The sequence below is a fragment of the Biomphalaria glabrata genome, chromosome 5 (genome assembly GCF_947242115.1).
Source record: "Biomphalaria glabrata chromosome 5, xgBioGlab47.1, whole genome shotgun sequence".
Classification (NCBI taxonomy): Eukaryota; Metazoa; Mollusca; class Gastropoda; family Planorbidae; genus Biomphalaria; species Biomphalaria glabrata.
In genome coordinates this window covers 31953165-31980927 of record NC_074715.1, presented here as the reverse complement: position 1 = coordinate 31980927, position 27763 = coordinate 31953165, and the positions used below count along the sequence as shown (strand labels likewise).

The 27763-nt window shown below is 33.7% G+C and overlaps 2 protein-coding genes across 7 annotated transcripts in view; one reads left to right on the top strand and one right to left on the bottom strand.

Moving 5' to 3' along the window:
• The first annotated feature begins 569 nt into the window (after window positions 1–569).
• On the top strand, window positions 570–20038 carry LOC106070110 (E3 ubiquitin-protein ligase MARCHF2-like). Of its 6 annotated transcripts, XM_056031010.1 has the most exons (6): window positions 570–787; window positions 8749–9896; window positions 11915–12208; window positions 13520–13700; window positions 16701–16790; window positions 17549–20038. In XM_056031010.1, exons 2-6 carry the CDS (start codon window positions 9814–9816, stop codon window positions 17867–17869), a joined length of 969 nt encoding a protein of 322 aa, XP_055886985.1. In that variant the 5' UTR covers window positions 570–787; window positions 8749–9813; the 3' UTR covers window positions 17870–20038. The 6 variants fall into 6 exon arrangements, with proteins under 6 accessions (XP_055886985.1, XP_055886986.1, XP_055886989.1 ...); XM_056031011.1 differs by lacking the exon at window positions 8749–9896 and having other exon boundaries at window positions 587–787; XM_056031014.1 differs by lacking the exons at window positions 570–787; window positions 8749–9896 and adding an exon at window positions 817–949.
• Window positions 19625–27763, bottom strand: part of LOC106073788 (ATP-binding cassette sub-family D member 3-like) — a 25466-nt gene continuing 17327 nt past the window's right edge. The window contains exons 19-27 of the mRNA XM_056031009.1: window positions 26223–26286; window positions 25842–25919; window positions 25538–25603; window positions 25293–25406; window positions 24987–25037; window positions 24785–24829; window positions 24520–24624; window positions 23678–23734; window positions 19625–22314 (exon numbers count right to left, since the gene is read on the bottom strand). Coding sequence (XP_055886984.1) covers window positions 22237–22314; window positions 23678–23734; window positions 24520–24624; window positions 24785–24829; window positions 24987–25037; window positions 25293–25406; window positions 25538–25603; window positions 25842–25919; window positions 26223–26286 — 658 coding nt within the window. The 3' untranslated portion in view covers window positions 19625–22236. The remainder of the gene's footprint in view (window positions 22315–23677; window positions 23735–24519; window positions 24625–24784; window positions 24830–24986; window positions 25038–25292; window positions 25407–25537; window positions 25604–25841; window positions 25920–26222; window positions 26287–27763) is intronic.

The following is a 27763-nucleotide window of genomic DNA, read 5'->3' as shown; positions in this document are numbered from 1 at the left end:
GTTCGTTTGTAGTAGATCTGATAGTGCCTGTATAGTCACTGTAGTTCAGTCTCAGGACCGGGTTTAGATTTGATGCAATTAAGGCTCTATAACTAGATTTGAGATATGAGGGCCTCTTATAATTAACATAATTTAAAGCAAGTTTTCTTTGCTCTTTCTTCAGAATCAATGCAACTATTATTGTGATGATTTTAAGGGCCTAGCAAGTGGGGGCCCTAATAGATCATAATAGATATCTAGCTAACGTTGACTAAAAAAACTAATGGTGAACCCAGAACTTTCCAGTCTTTTATCATTGAAGCACAGGCTTCGGTTATAGTTTTACAGGCTATCTAGATTTATTTGGATAAACTGCAATGTGCAGTATCTTATTAAATTATCTTGTCTCATAAATTACAGTAAACCATTGGTCTTTGAAAACATAGCAACCAGTCTACCAAAATCTAAGTATATACATTAAAAAAAAAGCGTCTTTCAGAATAACAACACTATTAAATTATGCCTATAAATAGACTTGACTGAATGTCTATTACTATTACATTATTTTAGTCGATTTACCCCCAAAATTGATTCACCTTTTACTTAATTTATTAGAAAATCCGAAACTGTTTTGCTTTTGACAAGGCGCATGCGTAGAAAGTGTAAACAACAAATAAAACGACATTAACGTAATAAATATTAAGCTATCATTTTGCTTACAGAAGTGAAAAGGACATGTCTAGATCATTATAGGTCTAGGTCTAGATAAAGATCAGATTTATACTTTAGATCTACACTACTACTAAGTGTAAGATATATCTATAATATATTACTATTTTACTAAGTCGGTCTATAAGGCGTCTAGATCTAAACTCTAACTAAGTTAAATAAGTCTAAACTCTAATTACTCTAAACTTTTACTGTAACTCTAATCAAGTCAATCATCAAGTCTTAGAATTAGATCTATATAGTAAGTAAGTAAGTCTAAATCTAATCATAATCATAACTTGTCATAAGTCTAATCATACTAATAATTTAAATAAAAACTATAACTAATCATCTAATGTAGCCAATGCGTAAGTAAGGCCAAGATTGGATTTATCTAATCTAGATATTTACTTATTTAGACGAGGTAGGAATACTAGGAAACTGCAGACTCAGATTGCAAAGTTAAATTAATAAATAATAATTATAATGTTATTTGTTATAATTATTATCATAGTAATAGATCTATTATCTATACTAAGATTAAGATTAGGCAGCCCCTATTGAACTATTGTTATTCCCAACCAGCTGGGAATAGGCTTCAACCCTATTCCCAGTCAACTGTGTTTAGGTCAAAACCCTATTAAAATAAATCATGTATTAGTTTGCGTGACTAGATTAGTATATATGCAGAATCAGGTTTCTCTTATAATCTTATATTTTAAGAATATGCAGAAAAAAATTCAGATTACAAATATGTAGGCCTAATTGGATTTCTACTGAGATAAATAATTTTAAAAAAATATATTTTTAAGTTTATTTCTTATTACCGTATAAAGATTTAGGGGTATATTCATTGTCATTGGAAATACTCATTTTTGTTTTTAAGGCTCAACACTAGACTATCTTAGACTATCTTAAGTTAATTGCCACTTTTTTTCTGTTTGTATTAAATTGTCTTTGTTTTTTTAACAGCTATTAGACCTAATAGTGATTTACTCATTTAGAATGCAAGCAAGCTTTTGTACTTTAACTATAACTATAATAAAGACTAAAGATAAATTAGAGTCTATGTAATAAAAGTAATAGCATAGATCTACAAAGACAAAAAAAATAATAGAAAAAATATTCACATCAAATATATAACCTCTAACCTTAAGCTTGACATTTTGTAGCCATAACGCAATTTAATCTTCGTTGTTTTTATAATAATAAAAAAAATCATTTATACCATCACATCATTCAAGAATATTTCTTTCACTTGTCGATCCAAACAAAATAATTAATTACCAATCCCAGCTGGTTGGGAATAGGCACTTAGTTAAGATTATCATAATCTATGATCTAGAATAGTGACTATGTAGATCTAATATGCTAGAGTAATAGTATTATTATATTAGACTAAGACTCTCTATATATTTAATTGAATAATTTAGATCTATAATACTATTAATTAATACTATATAAGTATATAATATAGATCTACTAAGTTTTAATATATATTTCCACCCAAATGACGAAATGGTCATAGAAGTAGCCGTTTTGATAATTGCAGGCTAGGTGTTGACTCTTTTAAAGATAAATAAATTTTCAGAACGATAGACTTGTAATTTAAGTAGTGGTATTCTGTTTTTAGAGTTCTGTATTAGTTGAGTTGTGTGGGCCTGATGAATACATTGTCCAAGAAAACTTTTAGGCGAAACCATCAAGTGGCTTTCTAGTTAAATGCCAATGTGGATTTTCTTTTAAGGGTTACATGAAAATCAGAATTAAAAATGAAGCTCGAGATTGAATATTTCAAATCATATTTTTTCTTTAATGTTAACTCAGTGCCAAAGATAGGCATAAGGTGACATATTTAATTCTAAGGGGAACTCCATGCTGGGAAGCTATCTGTTTTGCAGGATTAAGTCTAAACTTTGATTCACAGTATCATATATGTACATTTAAAACTGCCCATGTTGGAATGGTCAACACCATTTTTTTCCCAGCATATTGCTTTCATTGCCTAAAACAAAATTATCACATACAATTGTGTTTGTCCTAAATTTTTTTTATTTAGAACTGAAAACAAAAGAGGTGTACTAAATTGCAAAAAAAAAATATTTTTTTTTTCAAAATCATATTTGTAATCTTATTTTTGTGTATATGTGCTAATCTAGTAGATACTAATTTTAGGAATAAAAGTCTTCTGCATTTCTTTTTTATGGTTATCATTTTTTGTTCCAATTCAGATAATAATAATAATTGATTGCTCATGATATATTCTAAAACAATATTTGCAATAGTCATAAGATAAGTTATGGACATATATATTCCAATTAAATCATGTAATATAATTAACAGAGTCATTAATTTGTGAGCATGAAGCATTCTGTTATCTGTGTTGGATAATTTATTCAAAGACACTTGTTGACACTGGCTGAAATATGACTTTCACAAATAAAGGAATGTCTGCTGTACCTTTTCATTTGAAGTAAACACACACTAAAGGGGGCATATAATTATCAGGCGCAGTTTTTAATAGAATAGTATTTTGCTTATACTTCGTGCAAGTGTCTATTCAAAATTATTGTTAAAAACAAACAAACTGAAAACAATTAAGACTGCATGTGTAATTTTAACCATTCTTTGAGATATAGCCTTGAGCTAGTTTTACAAATACACATTGTTAAAACAATTTTTTAGGGAAAAGTTTGAGTGGAAAACTTCTTGTCTTTCTGTAAAAATAAAACTTGACTAGAAGCAAACTCATTATCTTTGTTGTCTTCTAACCATTTCCACTTTCAAAAGTTCCCATTTCAGACCTTGCGGTCTATAGGGCAAATGATGTTAAGGTCATCTGTTTCTTTGACCAACAGTTAACGAGCAGGGTGTCATGTTGTCAGCACAACCACCAACCGCATTAATTTCCCCAACTAAAGTCAGGTACCCAGGGATGGACTTATGGGTGCTCTTAAAATCCTGAAATTCAAAATCCCAGTCTTCACCAAGATTTGAACCCAGGATCCCAGGTTTGGAAGCCAAGCGCTTAACCACTCAGCCACTACGCCCCCACATTCTAAGGGTGGCATAATTAATTACTTTTCTGTAATCTTTTCTTGTACTTTTCTCTAGCGAAAGTAGTTTTTGGCACCTCAACATTTGTGTAGAATTGAAAAGTTCAAATTCTTGGTAATAACAAAATGATTAAAATTTTAGCGTTAAGAAACCACCTCCAAATGATTCCAACTAAATTAAAGTAGATCTATTCTATGTAATGATGCTAATTATTCTACAACACAAGTTGTATTACAACCCTTTACTTTAGAAAGATCTAGATCTATACATCGACTCCCTGCCTTAAATTTTTACTAATCGGAGTTCATCTCAGATCTATACATCTATCTAGATCTAGTAGGCCTACAATAGGCTACTTTTGTCAGAATTAAACTGTATTCTACATTTGGTATTAGATCTGTTTCTTGTTGATATTTACTCATTATTGTAATAAGAAACACAATTTGACTTAGATCTCGAGTCTAGATCTATGTCTTCTCAAGACATCCATCTTTCAGTTTCGTTCTGGCTTCCAGATCACTAGACAGAATTCAAAGTCATGTAAATCTTCTGCGCCTTTTCTTCATCTTCAGATTCAGTGCGCATTATTATCAGTGAATTCAGAACACCTTTAATTTCATGCAATAGATGAAATCAGTCTGGTTTCAATATTTGTTTTATAAGTGTCAAACATATCTTTAGAAACGAACTAGTTCATTCACAAGACATCTCAAATGTCCAGAAAATATCTAGCATATCGCCAACCCAGTAAACCAATAGAAAGATTTCACTAAGAATCAGGAATGTGGAAGCACTTCAGTGTCGTGGCCCATATAGGTGACCTATCTACTCGCTGCACAATTAATATGCAAAGTTCCAACTGTGTACCACTACAGAAATTACGAAAACAGAAGAACCTGTGGATAGGACCCTTATTTTCTCTATTTAGAAACTTTTGCGGATAATCTTATTTACTTTTATAAAGGCTTCACGTGAATAATGTCGTGGCGGTACCACCACCTGTAATGGTCTCTTGGTCCTTCCCAATACAGCCAGCCCACTGTTATGTCAAGCAAATAGCTCATTAAAATATAGGGCGATAGGGGTTTGATAGTTCAACATCTTCATAGCACTGTCTCATGCGCAAGCCTCACATCTAGGCTTTTGTTGCTCTATATTTATTTCTACATATTGAGATCAGTATTGACATAAAGAACAGAGATGCATTAATATCAGGTTCTTATTAAAACACCAAAACAATTGCATCCGCTACATATTCACCAGTGAGAAACAGTAATAAAAGAAATGACGAACACTTTGCCAATCTAAGTGCAGACAACCTTTTTTTCGACAAGAGTATATAGGATGTCGGCTAAAGTACAAGAGATACACCTAAATGGAAATGAAGGTTTTTTTGTGGTTTTTTTTTTTTAAGCGTACTAGTTTCTTCTACTTTACAATATTGCCCAGGTATGAGAAGACATAAATTGCGTTCAGTGTAAAGTATCCGCTATGTATATTATATAAAGTATACTGTTGTATACTGTTAGGATGGCTGTCTGGTATTGCGGTAATGCGCGCTGGACTGTCGTTCGGTCATCTTGATGGTCCCGGGTTCATACCTTGCCCGCTGCCATCCCCGTCGTCCTGCGGGAGGTTTGGACCAGGAAGTAGATTCTCTTCAATTCTGAAAGAACATCCGAAATATGTCAAACATTTTACAAACAAAACAAACATTTAAGACAAGTCCCAGAACGTGTGCTGTGTAGAATTAACCAATATACTATACAGTCAAGTTCCCGATATGTATTCTCTAGTTCCCGACATGTATTCTCTATGTAATGATTGATGTGTCCAACCTACCAACAACTGGTCCCAGCCTCTCCTTTCGATCAACTTTCTTGTTCCTTTTGGTGTCTTTTTGTTGGCATTTAGATTTACAGTGGTACATTTCATGACTTGTCCAATCAGTAAATAAGCTAGTGTCCATTGTCCAGTAATCTGTTTGAAAGTTTTCGAGCTATTTACCTTTTATTTAGTGGTTACTAAATTGACCCTAAACCTATTCTTACAAAGCTTATATCAACTCACTTTGTCTTTCTGTGTTCTACAAAAGTTTGTACACGTTATTTCTCCGACACCCAATATAGGATCAAGCTGAAGAAAAAAAAATTATTGGTAATCAATTATTTTGTTTGGTATCTTGAACAAGGGAAAGAAATTATACTTGACTGAAGTAGTGGTATAAGCTGAATTAGTCCCCTTTATAGGTCGCCGAGTCTTAGTGAACGATAGATAACTATGCGATCTTTTATGTTAATAAGAACTTCACTAAGTTCACTAGCTGAGTGGTTACAAACGTATAATGTTGGATCGAGTTGGCTTAAGCCATGAGTTCAAATTAGGTCGTCCCCCCCCCCCTTTTTTTTTTTTTTAATTTATAAATAGTTTTTTTTTTTTTATTGTTAGTCTAAATCTATTACAAATTTAGTTGCATGACTGATCCTAAATAATTTTTGTTGGTTGTGTTTTTACTTGTATTCTTCAAGGTGCGACATGCTAACTACTTGCAATGGCGACTACACATCTTTCTAGTTTATTTCTCCAGAACCGTCATTACCAGTCGCTCTCAACAGCCTTCAACCGAAATAAGGGGGACGCGAGGTCAGCTGACCAGTACCAGCAACTATGACACCATCTTCACGCAAAGATAGCATTATCTAAGAAGTTATACATTATTTAGATATTAGGGCCTACCATTGTGTGAGTGTGCTATTTTTTATGTTTAGCCCGAATACATGTCATTTGTGTGTGCATGCGTGACAGGGCTGTATATCTGGACAAACAGAAAAAGCATTTAAAGAAGAAAAAAAACATCCCAGCATAAATGACTAAACTGTGACAGTAGGTTTAGCTAACAAAATACATTCAAGAGATGTGTGTGGACGTCTACACATTGCATACTAGTTTAGAATGAGTTCACCGTGCTCATTCAATTAGGTCAATCACGTTAACTTCCTTCTTGTCAATAGACTACTGTGTGACTAGCTGACTGCCAACTTCCTACTTGCCAATAGATTACTGTGTGACTAGCTGACTGCCAACTTCCTACTTGTCAATAGACTACTGTGTGACTAGCTGACTGCCAACTTCCTACTTGTCAATAGACTACTGTGTGACTAGCTGACTGCCAACTTCCTACTTGCCAATAGACTACTGTGTGACTAGCTGACTGCCAACTTCCTACTTGTCAATAGACTACTGTGTGACTAGCTGACTGCCAACTTCCTACTTGTCAATAGACTACTGTGTGACTAGCTGACTGCCAACTTCCTACTTGTCAATAGACTACTGTGTGACTAGCTGACTGCCAACTTCCTACTTGTCAATAGACTACTGTGTGACTAGCTGACTGCCAACTTCCTACTTGTCAATAGACTACTGTGTGACTAGCTGACTGCCAACTTCCTACTTGTCAATAGACTACTGTGTGACTAGCTGACTGCCAACTTCCTACTTGTCAATAGACTACTGTGTGACTAGCTGACTGCCAACTTCCTACTTGTCAATAGACTACTGTGTGACTAGCTGACTGCCAACTTCCTACTTGTCAATAGACTACTGTGTGACTAGCTGACTGCCAACTTCCTACTTGTCAATAGACTACTGTGTGACTAGCTGACTGCCAACTTCCTACTTGTCAATAGACTACTGTGTGACTAGCTGACTGCCAACTTCCTACTTGTCAATAGACTACTGTGTGACTAGCTGACTGCCAACTTTCTACTTGTAGCTACCATACCATAAAAGGGTATCAATAAACCTAGCATCATGTCTTCATTCGAGGCAAATTTGGATTGCAGAAAATCAATAAAGAGAAACTCTTCAACTGTACCTCATGCTTTTCTTGATTATGATCCATGTGTTAGGGGACGTAATGCATAATTTCAATTCTCTACTAGGCCACCTCCCTTAATGTACATCAGTACATCTCCCTTGGTTCAGTGTGACCAAAAACTGGCAGATTTTACTAGGGCCGGTCGCTTTTGTTTCTTGCCTTTGAATTCTAGTTTCTATAAGTGTTGCGAATGCGATCTATGTTTTATTTCAAAGTTTGGATAGCTGGGTAGCTTTTTACTAATTCATAATGTTGTTCTTCCCTTTTCTCCTGCAAACATTTACGGAACTGCTAAATGATATCTTCTTTTTAAAGTGCCCGCAATTAATCATCTTCTTTTGAGAACCACCAAGCGTTGTACCGAGTGTCATGCTTACCCTAGATTAAGAAACCTTGATCCGAATTATTCGTTTCTCAACTTAGAGTGCGCACTGATTGACTCTACATAGATCCTTATCACTGACGTAATGGTTGAATGTCAAGTAAAAATAGTCATTTCAGACCTTGCGATCTATAGACCATCTGTTTCTGTAGAGGTTGATGATGTAAAGACCATCTGTTTCTATGAAGGGTGTCATGTGGTCTGGACAACCACCAACCGCCTTTACTTTCCCAACGAATGTCAGGAGCCCACTAGGATTGGGTCAACTCAGTGGTGTCCACTAGGATTGGGTCAACTCAGTGGTGTCCACTAGGATTGGGTCAACTCAATGGTGTCCACTAGGATTGGGTCAACTCAGTGGTGTCCACTAGGATTGGGTCAGTGGTGTCCACTAGGATTGGGTCAGTGGTGTCCACTAGGATTGGGTCAGTGGTGTCCACTAGGATTGGGTCAGTGGTGTCCACTAGGATTGGGTCAGGTCAGTGGTGTCCACTAGGACTGGGTCAACTCAGTGGTGTCCACACAAATTATACGTTGAAAATTCCATCGAGATTCGAACTAGAGACCCTTCTGAAGCCGAACGTCCACAAGTTGAATGGACGCGAGTGGAATGTAGGCAAGCTCAACGTTCTAGAAAGGGAAAAAAAAGGTACGGGTGTACGCGTGCGAGGATGTGTGTGTGTGTACATAGAGAAGTTGGAATAACCTACACACACACACCCACAAATACTTTTCTTTCTTTCAGTGAGTATTGTGTGACCTACAAACGTATGGGGAAAATCCGTTCGTAGCTGACTGTGGCTGTTGTCATTTGGAATTAGGTTTCCTGGAAGTTCCTCAGCAATTAAATCATGTCTTCTTTGAAAAGAAAACATTTTGATTCCTAATGAACGATGTCGACGTTGGGGTATGCCCAAATCTATTTGCCTCTCTGACAGCTCATCTAAATTGGAGTCAGTGTTTCATTGGGTTTCCACTTTCTTATGTTTGGGAAGAGAGATGAAGTACTTCTAAAACAAATTTAGTTCATGAACTCAGAATTTGGAACTCACTCCCCATTGAGCTCTGACAGACCACGTACATCCAAGTTCAAGAACAAAGAAAATTGTTATTTGCTTGTTTAGCTCTTTTTTCTGTCTGTTATAATCTTCAACTGTCATTATTATTTCGGTGGTGCATGAATTCACCTACCTGGGATCATCTATCACCAGCAACAAAACGAATTGGAAAGGCCTCTATGGTGACTAGAGCAATGGCAAACCTATCTAAACGAGTTTCGGAAAATGCTAAATTGACCACGGTTACCAAGTGCTAGTCCACAATGCCTGCCTAGTGAGCACTCTACTTGAAGGCAACGAGAACTGTTCATCAGACATGCATCAAGAGCATAGATTAAATCGTTTTCACATGCGCTGTTTGCATTATGTGCATCTCTTGGAGAGATATAGTGTCTCTAGTCAAGAAGTTTTCAAACTGGTCAGGACGCACAGTGTCTATGCTCTATTGATGCAGAAAAGATTGCGTTGGCTTGGACATAACATGCGCATGCCAGAATAAAGAATTCACAAAGACATTATCTATGCTGAGCTTGCGGAGGGAGTCAGATCAAAGGGACGCCCAAGACTAAGCGTGATCCTAAGACATCAATGAAAATAATTGGGATAAAATTGCACAATATCGGACAGCATAGAGAAAGACTGTGTGCTGGTATAAACATTGCAGAGAGCACAAAACTGAAGCAGCCTTAGATAAGAGAAAGAGGAAGAAAGCTGCCATATTCGCTAGCTCTAAAGCAGATGCATTCACTTGCATGATCTGTGTCAAAGTTTGCCATCCCAGAATCGGCTTGTTTGGCCACATCCGTCAAGAAAAGTTTAGGAAACGCTGCATTAGGTAATGTAATTAAGTCCCCTACAGCTTAGTACACATGTAAATCTAGATTCTTTTTTGATGCATCAACATAGAACCTGTTTATGTTATGAAATTCAATCTACATTATTATATCTACACAACACCGTGCTATTCAATAGTATTTAATGTATTTGAACCAACACCTTCTAGTAGTCTACCTATTTTCTCACGGTCACAGATATTTGAACCAGTTGATAACCAACTATAATGCTATACATGTATACTATTAACTTCAGTTTATAGTACAAGGGAAAATAATGTGAAGAGTCAATGATTCTTTTGTTTCCATTATTTCGACGTATCTGCTTGTAGTTGTATGTTCTAATGTTGCTGTTTGGATCTGTGCCCCGCTTGTTGCATTCATTGCCGCCTAGCTGTGCTACATGTTCTCCTTGTGCTTTCCTTCTGTCAGCATATAGAAAGCTGTGCTGTCAGCAATGCAATCTTTTTCTTTGATTCTGACTGGTGACATCATACTACTTATAGTCGGTGTGATTTCCTCAAGACGGACGCCTTGCTTACTCTTCCATTCGTATATAGTGCTGACACTGTGACCCACTTTACGCGAACTCCTATCATAGGACTTGTAGCGTCAACCGAGTGAACATACAAAAATATCTCTCCCCCCCCCTCCCCCCATCCTCCTTTTTCACAATGATCTCCCCTTGACTTTACAGCATCTAACGTACACACACAATAAAGTTGGAATAACTCTTTAACATAGTCTCGAGGTCACTGGTTCTCAATCTTTTCATTTTGGGTGTCCCTAACTGTTAAATAGTGTTTTGACTTCCTAAAATGATAAATGTTTTTGCTCTGTTAATGGTCGGTCGTTGGTGTGTAGCTTCAGATAGCTAGTACAACTAAACCAACGTTGGTGTGTAGCTTCAGATAGCTAGTACAACTAAACCAACGTTGGTGTGTAGCTTCAGATAGCTAATACAACTAAACCAACGTTGGCGAATTCAATTTCAAGAAACAAACTTTGAAGTAAACTTGCTTCTTTGTACACGTTATACTACTTCTAGATTGCCCTAATAGATTTTTTGTTTTAAGGTTACTCAAATAGTTCTTATAGGTTACTCTAATAGTTTTTATATTATTTTTCCTCTTTAACTTATAAGAATTATTCTTATTTTGGAGATACAAAAAAAAAAATTCTGCTAAAAGACCTCATTTGGCTTCCTTTAGAAGCTTGCTTGTTCTCCCCATGAGGTTTGAGACCTAACGCTCGAGCTCTAGTCCTACTTTGTAGAGTCAATATCATAACCCAATTTTTTTTCTCTCCATATTATTAGAAATTAAAAAGGGGAATCTCCCAATCCTATTTTTACAAGTTTCTCAAGCTGCAAACAACTTACGTACGCGATATCAATCTGCAAACACTTATTAGTTGTTTTTTTTTTTTTGGAGAGGGTCCTTTTTTTCCCCATGAAATTGGAGGATTACAATATAAAAGTATCTATTTATAGCATACATAAATGTCCTGCGCATGTAATGTCTGTATTGTTATAAGCATTTATTGTTTTAATCTAAAGACCAGTTGCTTTATGTGTAATTTGAACCAACACTAACGGATTATTTCCCTTGGCTTATTGATTTAAGCAAACAGCTGGATAATTCTAATTTTGAAACTCTTTTAATATCCAGTGCATTTTTTTTGACTATGTTACTGTTCTGTGTACCTGTCTAAGATTGTAAGCAGGTTGTTTTGTTTTGATTTCCACTACACATCTTTGACTATGTTACTGTTCTGTGTACCTGTCTAAGATTGTAAGTAGGTTGTTTTGTTTTAATTTCCACTACACATCTTTGACTATGTTACTGTTCTGTGTACCTGTCTTACATTGTAAGTAGGTTGTTTCAGTTTGCTTTGTGTGGGCTCAAAACTCAATGTTGCTAATGCACACAATACATTGGTCCTTTTGGTTTATTCTTGAAATGACTAGGCAGCTATTAATAGTCACCACATTTAATTAATAATGACATTTCATTGACAGGAGCAATTACAATTGTGTTACTTCAAGAGGTCAATCTTCAGAGAGGACATTGTTAGGATTCATAGAAATGGATCCAGAGAAAGAAAAGATGTTGTCACTTCTCAAAACTCATTCCCAGACAATAGTACCTAGTTTCAGGAGGAACACAGAAACCTACACTAGCATTGGAAGTCTTCCCAACACACTGATATCTCCCTGTGCTAGTAAACCACAGAGTTGTCCCAGTAGCTGCTTGAGTGTACACAGTTGTCATTACAGCACACACTCTGTCACGTCTTTAGCCAAGTCTTCAAAGTAAGTCATTACAGCACACACTCTGTCACGTCTTTAGCCAAGTCTTCAAAGTAAGTCATTACAGCACACACTCTGTCACGTCTTTAGCCAAGTCTTCAAAGTAAGTCATTACAGCACACACTCTGTCACGTCTTTAGCCAAGTCTTCAAAGTAAGTCATTACAGCACACACTCTGTCACCTCTTAAGCCAAGTCTTCAAAGTAAGTCATTACAGCACACACTCTGTCACGTCTTTAGCCAAGTCTTCAAAGTAAGTCATTACAGCACACACTCTGTCACGTCTTTAGCCAAGTCTTCAAAGTAAGTCATTACAGCACACACTCTGTCACGTCTTTAGCCAAGTCTTCAAAGTAAGTCATTACAGCACACACTCTGTCACGTCTTTAGCCAAGTCTTCAAAGTAAGTCATTACAGCACACACTCTGCCACCTCTTTAGCCAAGTCTTCAAAGTAAGTTATTACAGCACACACTCTGTCACCTCTTAAGCCAAGTTTTCAAAGTAAGTCATTACAGCACACACTCTGTCACCTCTTTAGCCAAGTCTTCAAAGTAAGTCATTACAGCACACACTCTGTCACGTCTTTAGCCAAGTCTTCAAAGTAAGTCATTACAGCACATACTCTGTCACCTCTTTAGCCAAGTCTTCAAAGTAAGTCATTACAGCACACACTCTGTCACCTCTTAAGCCAAGTTTTCAAAGTAAGTTATTACAGCACACACTCTGCTACCTCTTAAGCCAAGTTTTCAGAGTAAATCATTACAGCACACACTCTGTCACCTCTTTAGCCAAGTCTAAGATTCCAAATTAACTCTTACTTGTGGTCATCATATAACACACTCTGTCACCTCTTTAGCCAAGTCTTACATATTTATATATATGTTATAATGTTATTTAGTTGGACTAGTTTATATCATCATCAATATCTATTCTATAAATCTATAAAGTAAAAAATAATGTATCTTATTAGTTTTTATCATTACTACATCTTTGGATAATCAAAGAAAGTATCGTATCTGGTTTAAGTCTAAGTCTTGAAATATGTTGCAGCATAGCAGATAGACTTCTATTAAGCTACCATGTTGATATAAAAGCCAACCTGAAACTATTTGATCTGATTGATATAAACAGCTGTACTAGACGTCCATCCTTTTAAATGCTGCCTTTTGGAAACACATAACAACAAAGTTCTTGATAAGAATAATTAAACTCGTCACACACATTGTTGAAATAAAAAAATTCTGAACTGGAACCTCTACTTTTTTTTTTTTAATAATGATATTTTCATGTTTTGCTTGTTTTGTTATTTCAGTAATGTGAATCTGTTCAAAGAGAACTATGTCCCTCTACCTGCTGTAGAGAAAGTATGGCAATCTGACTCAGACTTGTTCAACTGTTGTAGAATCTGTCAGGTTTCAGGGGACAGTGACAACTTGGTGTCCCCTTGTAAATGTTCAGGGAGTTTGAAATATGTCCACTATAGTTGCTTGCTGGTATGTACACTTTTTATAAAATTTCTTAATGTTTTTTTTTTAACTTTCTTTGTTCAAAGAATTAATGGTCAGCCTGTATACCTTAGATTTAAAAAAACCTAGACTCACTTGGCAGACGCATTGTGTCTTAACAGTGTCCCCCCACTATCCTTTGTCATTACATTATAAGTTGATAGCCTGGGATCTTAAAGATTTGTTAGTCCTTTCTGCTGTTACAAACATTCTTATTAGAAAAAGACATTAACCAACCAGTCGATGACCTCTGGAATTTCATTAAAAACCATCTTAAAAGCATTATAGAAAATCATATACCAACTAAATACACATCAAACAAAATAAATAAATGCTGGTTTAATAATAGACTAAAGAAGCTTTGTAAACAGAAGGAAAACATATATAGAAAATTTAAAGAAACTAATGCAGAAAGAGTTTACAAAAAGTATATAAAAATTAAACACTTAACCCAAAAAGTAAGCAGACAGCTGCAGAGTGAATACATAAACAATGTAATATCTAAAGATAACAACAAAAACCTATGGTCATACATTAAGTCTAAGAAAATGGAAACAACAGGCATAGCGCCATTAAAAGATGAACACAACATAATACATATTGATAATGAAACTAAAGCAAACATCCTAAACAAACACTTTGCATCAGCATTCTCAGCCCCAGGAGACAAAGACATATTACTGAATTTGAACCAAGTAGACAACATAGAAGATATAGTAGTACAAGAAAATGGAATTCAAAAACTATTAGCCAACACCAAACCAAATAAAGCTTCTGGACCTGATGGTATTCCAGCTAGATTACTCAAAGAACTAAGCAATGAGCTAGCTCCAGTGTTCAAAATACTCTTTCAGGCTTCACTTAACCAGGGCAGAGTACCAAAGGACTGGAAAGAAGCTAATGTCACCCCCCTATTTAAAAAAGGAGAAAAATCTGACCCAGGAAACTACAGACCAGTATCACTTACCAGCATCACATGTAAAATCCTAGAACACATAATATGTAGCAACATCATAAACCACTTAGACAAACATAATGTCCTCACACCATACCAACATGACTTTAGGAAATATAGATCATGTGAAACACAACTAATAGGACTAATTGATGATTTTTCAAAAGGTTTAGATAATAGTGAACAAATAGATGCTATCTTACTAGATTTTTCTAAGGCTTTTGACAAAGTTCACCACCATAGTTTGCTTAAAAAATTAAAATATTTCGGCATTAATGGTCCACTGCATCAGTGGATTAAAGATTTTCTGATAGGGAGAGAACAAACTGTAATAATAAATGGCTCTAAATCAACACAGATAACAGTAAACTCAGGTGTACCTCAAGGAACAGTCTTGGGTCCACTACTATTTTTAATTTACATAAATGATTTACCAAATTGCATTACTTCAGGAACAAAAGTCAGATTATTTGCAGACGATTGCATAATATATAGAACAATAAAAACAACACAAGACACAGATATTTTACAAAGAGAATTAGATGAATTACAGAAATGGGAATCAAATTGGAGCATGTCTTTCCACCCAGAAAAAATGTCAGTTGTTAAGAGTAACAAAAAAAACAAAATAAATTAATTTCACTTATCTTATTCATGGCAAACCAGTAACACAGACTAAAAACGCAAAATACCTAGGTGTTATAATAAATGAAAAACTGTCATGGAATCCACATATTGATGAAACTACAAAAAAAATCAAACAAAGCATTAGGATTTATTAAAAGAAATTTCTAAAAATCAAATAAGAACATAAAACTAAAATGTTATTTAACCTTGGTTAGGCCAATAATAGAATATGCATCCTCCGTTTGGGACCCCTCAACTCAAGAAAACATTAAGAAACTAGAACAGACACAAAATAGAGCAGTGCGATTCATAACAAACGAATATTCACATTTGACTAGAGTAACACCTTTAGTAAAATCACTAAATTTAGAAAGCCTTCAGGACAGAAGGCTCAAAAGTAAAGTAGCAATCATACATAAAACACTGAACCATAATCTTCAAATACAAAAACAAAGTTTAATAAAATACTCTGAAAGACACAAAGATAAAGGCACATTCCTCGTCCCATATGCTAGGACAAATTTGTACAAATACTCCTTCTTCCCTAGTGCTATTAGAGCATGGAATGGGTTGCCTGAGCTAGCCAGGAAAAGCAGTGACTTGGCAGAATTTAAGTCATTGGTTAATATGCATGACTAAATGCATGACGCGTAGGACGTAATCATCTTCTTTTTTGAAGTAACGTCTGTATTATATAAGATAAGATAAGATAAGTTACAAGGTGTTGTAACATTGTTTACCAGAAAGTTCTATGAGAAAAAGAAATGTCATGTTAACACAAGTAGGTGGGAAAATGGAAGGATCTTATTGTATAGCCATCACTTGGACAGACACTTATTACTGAATATATTGTATAGCCATCACTTGGACTGACACTTATTACTGAATATATTGTATAGCCATCACTTGGACTGACACTTATTACTGAATATATTGTATAGCCATCACTTGGACTGACACTTATTACTGAATATATTGTATAGCCATCACTTGGACTGACACTTATTACTGAATATATTGTATAGCCATCACTTGGACTGACACTTATTACTGAATATATTGTATAGCCATCACTTGGACTGACACTTATTACTGAATATACTAGTTATAATGTATTAATACAGTTAGGTGGATGTCCAAATTAGAGAAGGGAGGACCAAAGAATATTTATGCCGGAGAGATTTAAGCTCTAGAAGCTTTAGCCTTGAGTTCACATTCTTTTGAAGAGACTTGGTACATCAATAACTTTACTCAGCAGGGAGGTAGAATGAACTAAGGAGACACACAAGTATGTCCATGCATTACATTCTTGGTTACCTTTTGCACTTGTCTTTTAACTTCAATGTTGTTGTTTTTTTTTGTTTGTTTTTTTAAGTTTTAGGTACAATTCTGACTTTTTGTTTCAGAAATGGATTGAATACTCTAGCAGAAGAACAAGGGGAGAACCTATGTGTGAGCTGTGTCATTTTGTTTATAAAAGACATAAACGATTTAGAGTGAGTTGAGTTGCTTTGCATTTTTTTATGGAGCATTTATGGATTGTATTTAACAAATAATTGGATCTCTTGAAAAAGTAGAACTCTCTTTTAAACTCTTCTATTCAGGTGGCACATTCATGGGAAAAAACAGAGGGCTGGACATGGTTCTCAAAAAAGCTCTAACGATTTTCTTAGAAATTTGACAGTTGATGTAAATTGTTGAGAAAAGAATAACTTTACTAGTTCATTGACCACAATGGGAAAACTGTAGTTTGACTATTATTATTTTTTTAAAGTATAAAAAAAATAATTTAAATTTGGCAAGAGAACTAGAAAATCTATATCTTGAACAGATTACCCTATTCATTAAAGTTAAATAAATTAATGTTCAGTAACATTTTGCGCACTGTCTTTTAAGTTTAGATCTATAGGCCTATCCTTAGAATTGATTAGAATTTCAATATTATAAAGTGTAGTAGATTTAAACATTCGATTAACCATCACAGGTGGTGGGGAGGAGGGGGAAGCAGGGAATGGGGCAGGATAATGGTCCATTTTTTTTTATAATCAAACATTCATTAGTTAATAAGATCAAAATAATCACTCTATAAGATGTATAAAAAAAAGGCTTTTTATATTTTTCTTTTTGAATAAAAGAATGTCTACACATTGTACATGAAATAGACTTCAAAGCTCAAAATAAATATATTCAATTTTAGACTAACAAGATGTATGGTTACATATTTTATAATATATCTAAAATTATTTTTTTTCAGTTGAGAAAATGGAAACTACCCAATGTATCAAAAAAAGATAAATGTCTACACACAATATTTTTCTTCACATTAATTCTCATGATAACCTGTGCAGTGGCTACAGTTCTCTGCTTCCTATCTGATCATGGCCAGGTGGCAGACAACAAATCCCAGCTCAGTACAGAAGAGGTCATAACACTGACATGTGGGGTTCTGTTCTTTATTTCTTTCTTTGCCGCCATGACGGTGGAGATTAAAGCCAGACACACTGTGTACAGACTGTTTCGCAAATTCATAGTGCGCAATACAGAATGGCAGATAGAGCCTTACAGCAAATCTTAATTTAAAAAGTTTCTATTTTAATTTGTGATGTTTATATTTTTTGTGATACTTTTTTTCTCTATTTTATACTGTGTATTTAGAATTTATTGAAAAGTTTCTTGCAATACAGTAATTGTTTAATTATTTACTATTATGGGAACTTTCCTTTAATATAAACAAAATGTGCATTTTAATGTGATTTCCTACTATTTTTTGGATACATTAATATATTTCAATATTTCTGCAAAATGGAACCAATAGCACACTGTTTGAATAACTTTCAATTCTAATGTTTACATGCATGTTAGTTCTTGTTTTCACTTTAGAATATTTTATATAACTCTCTATCCTTCAAAACTTTTATCTGTTCTGCAATACTGTGGGTGAAATCAAGGAAACAAACTGTAAATGACTATAGTTTTATGCTATGTCTGTATGTTGTTACACTTCCTTTTTAAGTTCTAACAAAGCTTTTTGAATGTTCATTTTTTACAAACATTAGTTTTTATTTTATCTCATTATGTTTTTCAATAATAATAAAAAAAAATTGCATCAATACTACAGGATGGTGTTGATGGACTTTAGAGTTTTGAAAATGTTTCTTTAGATCAAAACAGACTTGACTTCAAAAATAATTCCTAAAATCACTACTGTTTTTGCATTCTACACATTTTTAATATATATATATATTTTTATGGTCACATCAGCTGCGCTGAGGGGGGGGGGGGCGCTGTGTGGGCGACATCGTTCTGACCATAGAAAATTCCCAGGCTTTCATCTCGCTTACTCAAAGCCCAAACCCAAAAATTGGACCAAGAAAGCTATGGACAGTGAGAAAACATGGACCTCAGCTCTTAAAGAAAAGCGTGCCATACGGAAAATGGATGGCTCTTCTACCACCAAAGCAAAAGCCACCTTGACCTGCAATAGATGTGTATGGGAGTATCTCTCCAAAATAGGGCTCCACGGCCATATGAAAATGTGTTATAGATGAACAATAGTCGTTCTATGACTGAAGGAGGCCAATATGAATATGATATAAATATATATATATATATCTGTTGGCCCAGATTTTAAAAAAAATGTCAGTATTTTTAACCATGCAGATGTACACTGGTACAACCAAATTACATTTTAAACCTTTTCTTTTCCGATGTTATTCTAATCCTTGCTGTAACTTGACCATCATCACAAAATGTGTTGTTTTAAACTATCAATGTGAATCTTCAAGCGGAGGAATTTAAAATCATGTTCAAAATTACTGCCACCCAACCTAAAAAATGTTTTTACAGTTATGACTGAAAAAAAAATCCATCAATTTTAGACTTTTAAAATAAAGCTCCTATTTTCCCAAATGTCTAAATTGGAAACTTAAATTGTATGGACTTAGTCCCAAATTGAAAGCAAATATCAGGGTTTGTTTTGTATAAATAAAACTAAGTAAAATGTACAATTTGCTTTTTTTTTTTTCTCTTTGAAAATAAAAGTTTTGTCTAATTTGTAAAATGAGAGTTTAACCAAATAATTGAAGTGTTCACTTTAATAGATAAACATCAAAGAATGTAAATAATAAATGTACAGTCCAAAGTAATTGGCTGCTAGATAGGAACTAGTCCTATGGAGAGTGGAAATAGTGAATGTACAGTCCAACTAACTGGGACTGGCTGCCAGGTAGAAACTTGTCATATTTAGATTGTAGATAATAAATGGCCAGTATCATACCTCATGTCTTTCATGAATTTGTATCTTGATTTCATACAAATGTTTTTATTACTCTATGAAAATGTTCTGTTCAAGTTGATGTCTTAGATTACGTTTGTAAGATTACACTGAATAGTTCTGTAGAGTCAGTTCCATACATTGTTGTTTTTTTTATCTCAGCCACTGACTCTCAATGAGCAGCTCAATTAAGAACTAGTAAATGTAATGCAGTGTTAGTCATTATTGTAACTATTTTGTCTTGGAAAAAAAAACACAACAATTTGATAACAAAGTCCTCTTTATTTGTAAAATTTGTTTCTTGCAATAGATTTTGTATCCTATTCTTTGATTGTAATTCATAAAACTGCAATGCAAATAAAACAAATGTCAACTTTCTAAATATGTTTGTACATAAACAGCATATTTTTATATTGTTTTTTTCCTATGAATATGAAGTCATTAGGTAATAAAGAAAGAACAAATGTTACAGTCCTATTGTTATGGTTTTTACTTTCAAAATGTGTGTTCTGGTAGGGAACAATTGTTTCTGGATACTAAACAATTTCCATATCTCCAGCTAACTGTTACACAAATGGCTTTAACAGACTAAATGGATAGAGCAAACTTTATAGCCAGCTATTTTCAACAAAACAAATAACTCAAGCAATAGGAGTCATTAAAAGGCACTCAGATGAAACAAACAGAAACATTGTTGTAAAGTACAGATGTTAAATTATTCTTGTACATTTGTTTTATTCCTTTAAAAAAAGTTGCAGTGGCAGTCTAGGTTTCTAGGATTGAACCTAAGCTTACAAGACAAAAAGAACATGACCAAAATAAATTGTTTCCATTTATAAATAAAAACAAAACTTAAGCATCTTCATCTTTCTTTTCTCATACTCACAATGTCTAAAAGAAAGTGTAAGAAACTGGACATCACTAGCCCCAATACTAGGCACCATGGGGACAAGAACTGACTAAATGAACTCACAGAGTAGTTCTAACTAATTTAGTCTTCTTTCAACAAAAATTTAAACATCATAAGAAACCAGTTGTTAAAAGTGCATTCAAGCTTCTATTTTAAATTGAAGCATTCGAAGTTTCCTAAGTCAACATGTTACTTCAGCGTACCGAATAAATAACACACTCTCAGTAAATGTTATTTTTAGTTTCTACTTAACCATAAATACATTTTTGCCATAAATAAATTTTTGCTCCAATTTTGGTTTAACTTTAATTTTTTAAGTTCTCAATAACTTTCAACAATGACAACTACTTTTTTGTCACTTCTTATTTCCAGTCCAGTTGAAACAAAGTAAAAAGAAGGCCTTACAATTTTCAATAATATTTTCTATATAGTCTGAAGGTTCTTAGTTACTTTTTTACATAAGGATCAGAACTGTTGACTGAAATAAAACTCTTATAAAAGATCAAAATTATTGGATACTAACCTGTTCATATTTCAGTTCATTCCAACTTGCTTACCATTCAAATCATTTATCTATTTCACACAAATTCTATGCTATATTAGATAATTTTTCATAGATCCCCAAAATATTTTTGACTCCTATTCTCCACACACAACTCATCATCATGTTTTAAAACAAAGTAACAAATGAATTCTTGTTCAAAGACAACACAAATATCTAGAAGGCTCGTCTCTAGTTCCTTCTGATAGATCAAGAAAAGTACTAGGTTTAAGAAGATCTAACCAATGCTCTACATAGTTGAAATGTAACCAATAACTAAAGTAAAATTTGATCTAAAAATTTTAAAAGAATTTCTTTCCATCCCAAAACAATAAAAATGTGCTGACATGAAAGCCCACAACAGTGTCATAAGTAGTCAGCGACACAGACGAGTTGAATCATATAGCAAGCAAGGTTTATGAGAGAAAACTTGAATGAATGTCTTGAAACATATTTACATCAGGAGATAACACTTTCATTTGACCATCATAAAAAAAATATATAGTACACTTTTAACGTACATCTACACAGAGTTCAAAGGGCAACAGAAACATATGACATGGGTTAACTTGATAGGCCAACAGATCAGTTCATGAGCAAGAAAATAGTTACACATACCAAAAGAGTATACAAATATATTCACTATTTGAAAAGTTATTACATCCATCACGATAGAACATCACTAGCCTAGAGCAGAGTTTGAATCTTGTCAACTTTCACCATTTAAAAAAAAAAAAAAGCCAGCAAAAAATAGAATAGTCACTTTTTTGTCACACACAAAATGTGGTTATTGAGAAGAAATAGATACAATTTAAAATAAGTTACATTATTATGTATAGACTTAACGACTAATAAATTGTCACTTAAACATTAAAGACAAAAATTATCAACAAACATCAATTTTATTTAAAATAATTTAGTGATAAGGACTAAAAAAAAAATAGAACTGTTTGATTATTATAAAAAAAAAATGCTATCAAATACATCCACATTAAATTACTTATATTCATATATATTAAAAAAAAACAAACTTGCACATAACATCAAACAAGAATGACAAGTTGAAGTTCCTGGAGATTTCTAGTTCATAGTAAAACCAGATCAATACTTAGTTTCTAAGTAAGAAAAAAATTCTGACACGACAACAAGATATTCAAATTATTTTACAAGCTCTCTATGTAAATAAATAACTTTAAGTAAAAAACTCTGTTTAGGAAATCAAGAACCAAATTCAGTTGTGTCTTCAGTAATAGGCTTGAACTCGTAGTAACCACGGCCATCCATCTTAAGGTAGTACTGGAATGATACAAGTTTTAAAAAGCAGAATTAAAAACTATTGCACTTAAGTAAAAATGCAATTTAACAAAGTTACAGTTTGTTACTGTGAAATACCAAAGGACTGGCCCTTAAGTTTATAAGGAGAGACATTTGAAGCTGAAACATTTTAAGATGAAGGTTCACAAAATGAAACAGACTGACTTGTAGGCTATAAGCAAACTAATGTGTCCAATAAGGTTTGTGAGCTCGCTGATGTAATTATGAATATTTAAACTATTTAAACAGTTGATATTTTTTCAAGAAAAATTTTAGAAATAATTTTTTTCTTTCTTTAATTTTCATATAAACTTTATTTTTTTCTTTTTGGCCTTTATCTCAATTAGTTCCCCAAAATAAGCTGTTTCAAGGTTTTTATCCTAATTATTAGAAAAAGTTTAGTATTTACTGGTTGATATCTGTGCTTCATTAAAATGAAAAAGTTGCTATATGTCTTCATTCTTCAACAGAATGGTCCCTCCCCACCACACACTTTTGGACCATGAACTCTAGTAGTCTTACTTTTTTTAAGGTTAGGGTAATGTAAGAGCCTTTTCAACCTTCCATTCTGATCGTTCTGTCCCTTGACTTTGGTTGTAGTGGTGCTGTGACCTCTCGCACAATCAAATCCCTCCACCTTTCCCAGTCAGCAGCTGTTGTCAGTAGGATATCAAGAGAGAGGCGGATCCATTCTTTTACGTTGTCCAGCCAGCTATTCTTTGGTGACCCTTCCTTTGTGCTCAATCCACTGTACTTTGAAGGATGACTTCTTACAGAATATGACTGAACCAGATCATCTTTCATCTCTTGACAGTAATGAGAAGTTCCTCCTTTTTCTAGTAGCCCTGCACAACATTACTTCGTTCCACTTATGGTGGGGACACTGCCATCAACAACTTATTCCTCCACCTTTACAAGCAAATGTTTTATTAATGTTTTATTGGTCAGTTAGTTGGTAAGGAAACATTTATTTTGTATCTTTTCATGAACAATATGATACAGACAGCTCTTTCCACAATTTATTGGTTCACCAGTTCTAGATGTAGTAGATCCTCTCCTTACCTTTAGTCCCAGTTGAAATACACACTCTGAAATGTGTGACTCATCAGGTTGGATGACAAGTTGCTTGCCAATAAGTTATTGCATACATGCAACAGATTTTGTATTGTTGCACAGTAAAAATTAGCCAAGATGTTCTTTTGTAATTTAAAGCTGTTAAGTTTATATATAATAAAAACAGCAGCTGTGTGACTTTTTTTTTGACAGTTTTTCAAGATGGTCTTCCTATAAAAGCTTGGTGTCTCATAATGTTTACTTAAGATACAAGCTAATAAATGTTATTTACCTCATGATGCTTCCACAATGATTTTCTGTGAGACACAGTAAACAGAGTTATCCCAACCTAGATGTTATCAAACAAAAATAAACATTTATTGTTTATGTATAAAATGTGTATTTCATGGTGGAATATGCTGTTTATGTAGCTGTTGTATAAAATGCATGATACTGTACTAATTGTATGTACCCTCTAATGGTCTTAAGCTGACCTGTAAGTTTTTTTTGTGTATGTTCTATGTAGCTCTTAAGCATTAAAAAAAAAGCAGATGATTAATGCTTCTTGCTTTAGAGATGTTCATTTTACTGTGTCTCTAAGTCCACACACATACAGTTAGCTAGGGCATGTGTGTCAATCATGTTTTCATTTTAGTTTGAACAATATTTATTATTCAAATTATAGCTGCAAATTCAATCAAATAAAATAAATAATCCCATGATAAACAAAAATATACATTAAACATAGATCCCTTGTATAAAAGGTAAAAGTATTTAGGTAGCTTGACTGGCACAAAACTGGGAATGTTAAACAAAGTACTGTAAACAAAGAATAATGACTGACAACTACTGACCAATTTCTATATTGATTAATGATTCTGATATTTGCCTTGTTTTCCTTTTAGAGTCTCCCAAAAAAGACTTTTCTAGATTATGTTTTCTTGACTCTTCCTTCAAACTTTCTTTGGAAAATTTTTGTTTTCGCTGACTTGTGTACTTGTTTACAAAATACGAGTTCATGGTCTTTCCATGGGGTTTCTCTCTGACTGTGATGTTAAAATGACCCCTGGATTTTTTCAAACTCTCATAGTGGAGATACTGAAAATCAATCTTAGTTCAAATACTAAACCTTACCTCTCGACTATATTGGTACATGAATCCTTCTACATCAACACTAACAGCACTAGTACATTCATCTAATATAGCAAACTGAGGTTTATGATAGAACAGTCGAGCCATCTGTACAGACATATAAGATATTTTTTGTATTCATTAAACTGAAAGAAAAATCATTCAATTAGTTTTCAACAATTTAATACAAATTTGTCTGAACTGTTATGACATACATTTTAAAACTAGAAATTAATATAAAAATTATTTACACACAAACAAATCTTACCGCAATTCTTTGTTTCTCCCCACCACTCAAGACATCCATCCAGTCCTTAAAAAAACGAAGAAAATGTGCATAAGACATTTTTAAGTAAGTCTACACACATTTTTTTTACTCTTCTTTCCTCCCAATAAATAATTGAGATTGTAAAAATGAATTAAATAGCCCCATCAACAAACAAATGAAGTCTAGAAAGAAAATGACTTACTTGTACTGCCTCCCATCCTCCCTCTCTGTCTAAGATGTGGTTCAATTGGACCTAGAGATTACAAGGACTCAGTCACAATACAAACAAATAGGAAACAAAGAAAAACTATTGATAAAACAAAAGTAATTTACCAACTAAAAAATTTTTTTATGTAAAATAGGCTCATATAAGGCAAGTGAGAACAAGACTTGTAGAGTTAAGAGGCTAGGGAGAACAAGAGTTGCAGAGTTAAGAGGCTAGGGAGAACAAGAGTTGCAGAGTTAAGAGGCTAGTGAGAACAAGATTTTACATAGTAAGAGATATGACCTTGGCAAGAATCTCAGCCAGTTCCTCATCTCTGACACCTTTTTTCAATTGTTCAGCATGACTATCAGGATAAATGACTTGATCTCGCAAAGTTCCAACAGCCATGTAAGGACGCTGAAAATAATTCAAATCATATTCAAGTAGTTATTTCAGAAATATAGATGAAACTTTAACAAAATCCTCAACTAGTAACTGACTTGTTCACAGTTTAAGTTGTTCTATGAAATCAATGAGTAGATGTTTACCTGGGGTACATAAAATAACTTTCCCTTCTCTGGTTTAGTCATAGTTCCACCAAATAAAGGCCAAAGCTGTGAAAATGGTCAGAAAATTGTGTCTCACCATTAAGTCTTATAAGTAATTAGAGCTAACAAATTTATTTGCCTCACCATTTAGTCTTTTAAGTAATTAGTGCCAAAACATTTACCTGTCTAAAAAAAGCATGTATTCCTTTTTGAAATAAGATGTATTTTTTTGTGAGCACTAGAGTTTAAAAAAATGACTAATAAACTCAAATTGAATTAAAAGTGAACTAAACATATGTATTACTTCTCCTAATATTCTGAAGAGTGAACTTTTCCCACAGCCATTAGGTCCACAAATAAGGACATTCTTCCCTGATGTTACCTAAGTATAGAAAAAAATAGAGAAATCAGTGTAAAGAGAAAAAGACACAACAGACTGAGAACAAAGTAAGACACTTAGAACAAAGTAAGACATTTAGAACAAAGTGATCTAGACAAAACTGTCATTAAAAAATCTTTATGTGAAGTATATATATATATATATATATGTATGTATATAAGATAAAATGCAAACACTTTCCACCATACATTTAATATTCCTATCAGCTTCCAAGTCTGTGTGTGTTCTAATATGATAGGGAAAACAATTGAAATCTATAAATAAGAGAATGTAAAAAACTCTTACTTCAAAATTTAACTCTTCAATCAGGACATCTCCATTGGGCGTTACAAGAGGCACTTTATCAAATCTAGTTAAAAAACAATTTTTTAAATACGTTATCATCCGCCTCATTGCTAAATCGAGCATAGTCAGAAATCAAATCTGCAATAAAAAGCTAGCATATAATATTGTATATTGGACAAGTAAAAAAAAAAGAAAACTGAATAAAAAAAACATGGCCCTAGTATTAAAAAAGAAAAGCCAGACCGACGCACAAGGGTAAAATGTTTTCAAGAGAATGCAAAAGAGGAAAAGGGCCACCACACAGCCATAGTGTTTAGTAATGCTTAGTTAAGTCAGGAAGAACAACTGCATTCTTCATTTTATAGATTATGTGTGAAAAGGCCTAGCAGCACCAAAATAGTTTAGTACTTCTGCTTATCCAAGAAAATGCTTTGAACAGACAAATAAAACAAGGCCTGAGAGGTTCAGGAAATAAATGAGCTCCTAGACAACAAAAAACATACATGTTGGATATGTAAGTAGACTTGTGTAGATTCAAAATAAACACAGGAGTTACTTAAGTCAAAATGTATCACTAATAAAGGGAGTACTCCTTTCATGCCTAATGATCTATGGGCGAAGATAATGTAAAGTTCATTTGCTTCTATAGATGACTGTTAACAAGGGTGTCATGTGGCCAGCACAATGACCAACCACCTTTACTTCCCCAATGTATGTCAGTACCCAATAGAGTTGGGTGGACTTATAGGTGTCTTAAAACTCTTGAAGTTCAAAATCACTCAGTGGGTTCAGAAGCAATCGCCAATGCATAATAGATCACAAAAAGTTTGATACTCATATCTCACTCACATGATACTCAAACAGCATGTTTGCTAATTGGACAAGAAATTTTGGCACAACCTGATTCAAATAAATGTCAAGAAAACCTTAGTGGCAATGACTTCTACAACTGAAATGATGACAAAATTGATTAGAGAAAAAACAATTAGTTTAAATACAGGAGAACTTTTTTTTAGAGTTGATAGGATAAGGGCAGAGTGAAAAAATTTAGATTCTAAAAGCAGACCTGCCTACCAAAAAAAGTCCAAATGCGTAACACTTACGGTCAAAATGCGTATTTTGGCACCAGAATGCGTAACACTTACGCAATCCACTATTTTGTCATATATATATATATATATATATATATATATATATATATATATATATATATATATATATATATATATATAATATTAGATGTCATGATTAGATCTACGATCTAAATCTAGATCATTAGAGATGATATCTAGACTAGATCTAGATCTGGAACTATGTCTAAGACTTTATGTCTATATAATGAATATGATCTACTCTAGATCTAGGCTCAAGAGTGTTACCGATGCCGTGGATCCGCTACAAACGTAGACCGTAGGTCTATTCTATACTAAGACTAAGAATCTAGCCTAGATCTAGACTATATGGTAGTTATCGATCTAGATCTAGTCAATCTAAATTTTAAATCATACTAAAACTAATTTCTACTAATGAACTTACAAAAA